Below are 4,491 nucleotides of genomic sequence, written 5' to 3'. Positions count from 1 at the left end.
AGAGAAAAGATGCAGAGAAGTGTTTTTAATTTATTCCACGGTGAAAGGATTGTACAATATAAAAAATTTCGCTGGGGCAATGATGAAATGATGGTGGATATAACGAGACAAAGGTTGGAATCACTTTGGTTGTGCTATTAAAAGTGCTGCAATAATGCATTTTATTCCTTTACTTAATGCAGCACAAGACCAGCTGAAACTACCGGTAGTTCTCGTCTATGTTACAAACCAACAACACTTTGGCATGTGCAAGCTTTTGGTTGCTAAGCCTAAGACTTACCCGTGAACAACTGGTCACTATTTTCTGTCTGACATCTCATGTGTCATGAACATGTAACATCAATTGTGCCTTCGAGTTTGACATGTTTTATATATAACCTCTTGTAATATTTTTTTCATTACATCAATTAATGGTGTCGCATCTGATGTTTCTCTTTTCACTTTTCATCTTTCTTTATTATATGAGTGGTTTATACATACTAATAATTAATGATTCACTTTTCACTTTTTATCTTATTTTATTATACATGTCGCTGTATAAAAATTGTAAAGATATAGTTTTCTATGAATATTCATGACAACCCAAGTGAGTGGAATCTTCGCGGTAATTTCCTCTCACTTATCTCTGGTTGTTACCATACAATACAAACTGAGGGACTTCTTTATTACTATCCAATATCCACTACATCAAAACCAAGCTGATTCTGTCATTCTGATATGAGTATATCCCCTATTATCCTTTTTATATTATTTGTTGTTAATTTTCTTAGTTTCAGACTGAATTTGATTGAGTAGTACGCTAAAAACTGCCACCGCTTAAGGAAAAGACAAACACTGAAAACGAAATATAATTGAAAACAAAATGATTATTGAATTGAAAAATATGAATAAAAGATTAACATGAACTCTTAAGATGTATATGAGACTGTCTGTCCAATAATTTTTGACTTGGCCAACACTGCCGTGGACATCCTATCTTCTTTAATCTTTATGAGACTGATTGGACTTTGTCGCTTGTGCCATATGGCAATTGGCATTATTCACCTAACATTTTACGTATTAATAAATGCCATTCTAATTTCTAAGGCTGCCTAAAACTAAATAATTCAGCATCATGCATTACAAATTATTGCTGTCTTACTAGAAGCTTCGCTTCTTTTTCTTTTTTCTTTTTTCTAACGTGTATAGGTGTATTTCGTCTCTCCATGATCCCCGATCTCCGCGTATCCTAAAAACCATAACCTTATCTTGGATACCTATTCACCAACGTGGATGTGTCCCTCTTCATTAATTTGTTTATTTTGTCCACTATATATATATATATATATTGTATGTTTTGGAGGCTAAAAGTTGTTCCGTTCTTTGAGTGTTTTAATGGTAGTAATTCAAGTATCAATCTTTCACGTTTGTCTTTATTAGATATGGTATGTATGGTAGAAAATAACTTTCAGATTATCAATAAGTTTTCAGATACAATTTTTTCGATAATTAATGATATAAATTTGATTTTAACTTGCCTTTATATAACAAAAATAAATTATTCAATTCTTACTTATATTTTAAAAAACAATCTTTTAAATTCATTTTTTTTATATCTTGTTGCATACCATCGGTCTATAAGAAGGTTAGCCCCCATAATAACGTGGACCTAAGTGGTTAGATTTAATCTCAGACAATGCCTCAAGTATAAACATTTCTATAAGAAAGAAGATATCTGCGAAAAAAAAATATTAGGTTATTCATGCTTGTGTCACACATTTCTAATTTAATAATTTCTCTCTAAACAATGATAACATTAGAGAAAAGTGGTGTACAAATTAAACTTGCCTTACTATAAATATATCCATTCAGCTTCTCTTTCTCTCCATCTAAAAAAAATGGGTGGTTTAGCGAGGCATCTTCCTCTATTGGTTATGATAGTTTTGCAAATTCATTATGCAGCTCTTGCCATCTTCACAAGAGCCGCTCTGTTAGATGGATTGAGTACAACGGTCTTTGTAGTGTACAGGCATGGCATAGCCACTTTGGCTTTGGCACCTATGTTTCTCTCTTCTACGAGGTAATTATCAGACCACTTCTTCCTTTCGTATTCTCCTAGCTATAATTTTTATTCACTTGCTCACTCACATACATGCTTGTTTTTTATTCACTCACATACAGGAGACAATCAATGAAGAATTCATTGGGATTCAGGAGCTTCACTTTGATGTTTGTCACAGCCCTTGTTGGGTGAGTACAATTTGGCAAAATCACTTGTCACATGTTCATTTTATGCCAAAAAATTAAAACTAAAAACTTAAACTTTTTTTTTTTTTGGCAGAGTCACAGCAAATCAGAATGCATATTTTAGAGGATTATATTATTCATCTTCAACTGCAGCCACGGCAATGAGTAATCTAATACCCGCGTTAACGTTTGTAATTGCAACAATTGTTGGGTAAGGGCTCTAAGAATACACGTATAAGTAATACAAAAGAAAAAAAAGATTTAAATCACGAATCCTTGAGCTAAAATAGAATTTAACTAATTAACAGTTTCACAGTAAATCAAATGCTTTTACTGATGTGTTTAGTGTTTTCTTAAAATTAAATTAGATTTGAGAAAATAGATGTACGAAGCTTAAGAAGCGTGGCAAAAATATTAGGGACAATTTGTTGCGTCAGTGGAGCCTTAACCATGGCTTTGGTCAAAGGACAGAAGCTGTTACACATGGAGTTTCTTCCTTCTATACACCTCACTGGCACTGGAGGTGACGACTGGCTTCTGGGTTGTCTGTTGCTCTTAGCAAGTAGTATTTTTTGGTCATGTTGGATGATCCTTCAGGTAAATAAAAACCATGTTGTTATTATTATATATTTCATTTTTCATGACATCATTTAATTTAGTACACTTAAAAGAATATCACCATAGTCTTGACTAATCTCAAATAATACGTAATTGGATATGATAACTCTTTATAAATTGAAAACCTTGGCTATATATGGCATGAAGATTGATTGGGATGGTGAACAGTAGATGATGAAGACCGTGCAATAATTCCTTTTAAAAACATAGTGTACGGTTTGTTTTATAAAATCCAGAATATTCTTGAATGATTCCTTTCTGCATCGGTGGACATCTGACTGGACTTCAACTCAACAGGTACCAATTGCTTCATCTTGCCCAGACCATTTATTATCAACCTTTTGGATGTGTCTCTTTTCAACACTCCAATCAGCCATAATTGCACTGCTTTCTGAGCCTAATCTTCAAGCATGGATTTTACCCTCACCCCTACAAATTTCATGTTCTTTATACGCAGTAAGTCACAAAGCCACTCAGTAATTATTTGTTGTGTCATAGTACCAACACCGTTAGCAACTTGTATTATTTTATTATTTTATGAAACAGGGAATCGGAATAGCGGTTAGCTTCCTAATTCAATCCTGGTGCATCTCAGAAAGAGGACCCTTGTACTGTGCCATGTTCAATCCTTTGGCCACAGTCATCACTGCTTTGATAAGTGCAACCTTCCTAAAGGAAGAGATATACGTTGGAAGGTAATACACTAATACGCTATACTTTGTTCATCAAGAAACTCGAACAGTATAATTATATCATTATATGTATGGCCTAATAACATGCAAATTCATTTTCAGTTTGATAGGGGCTGTTGGAGTTATTGCTGGTTTATATATTGTTCTTTGGGGTAAAGCCAAGGAGTTTGAGGAGTATAAACAAGAGACACCCCAATCAAACTTGCAAAATGATGAGATAAGTAGTAAGATAGATTTGGAAGAACCTCTTCTGTCAGAGAAGTCTGAAAATGTAGCAGAAGCGGAGAACAAGGTGTAGCCATTATCACTAAACAAATAGAAGTTTTGGTGAAATAAAATTTTGATCGTTTCAGAATTCATCAAACGGGTCGAAACAGCTAGAACAAGTGGCAGCTTAAACAAACTTGGCTTAATCTCTTTCACCAAAATTTCTAACGAAGAGAATGTGAAAATAAATTCAAGCTCTGGGCCTGGATTAATGGTAATTATGTAAAAGTGATAATATTTTTTTTTTTTGTAATGAAAATTTCTAGTATGTCGTTAGGAGAAAAAATAAGAATTAATTTCTATTTCCTTACCTCCGTTTATTCCGATTATGCTGGGAAAATTAGGAGTGTTGCATTCGTATTTTCACGTTTGCGTTTTATATATTTTCAGTATATTATATTGAAAACCACTTAAATTTTCGATTATCAATAACCTATTGAGAAAACTTTTTCTTTTGGGAGAAATAAAATTTCACTTCGTTAATTAATTTCTGAAGTCTTAAAATAAACTAATCTTTAACTATCAAAATACAGGAGATATCCTTCTTTTGCGCCAAAATTAATAGTGCAAAGTGAAACCTCTTATTTATTTTGAAAACATCTTATATAAGCAGATAAAGATAAAATTGTGCAGAGAAAAATTACACAAGCCTGTGTTAAATTTTCTTAAAGTTTCACAAATTATTTCA

General features: G+C 32.9%; 1 protein-coding gene across 1 annotated transcript; it reads left to right on the top strand.

The window, feature by feature from the left end:
* Positions 1–1,754: 1,754 nt before the first annotated feature.
* Positions 1,755–4,113, top strand: UMAMIT33 (nodulin MtN21 /EamA-like transporter family protein). The gene is made up of 7 exons (XM_020375749.3): positions 1,755–2,059; positions 2,161–2,229; positions 2,321–2,437; positions 2,595–2,823; positions 3,142–3,300; positions 3,391–3,539; positions 3,639–4,113. The coding sequence occupies exons 1-7, from the start codon at positions 1,878–1,880 to the stop codon at positions 3,832–3,834; spliced, it is 1,101 nt and encodes a 366-aa protein (XP_020231338.1). The 5' UTR covers positions 1,755–1,877; the 3' UTR covers positions 3,835–4,113.
* Positions 4,114–4,491: the final 378 nt, after the last annotated feature.

Source organism: Cajanus cajan, chromosome 5 (genome assembly GCF_000230855.2).
Source record: "Cajanus cajan strain Asha chromosome 5, NIPB_CcT2T_4, whole genome shotgun sequence".
Taxonomy (NCBI): domain Eukaryota; kingdom Viridiplantae; phylum Streptophyta; class Magnoliopsida; order Fabales; family Fabaceae; genus Cajanus; species Cajanus cajan.
This window is presented reverse-complemented; position numbering and strand designations above follow the sequence as displayed.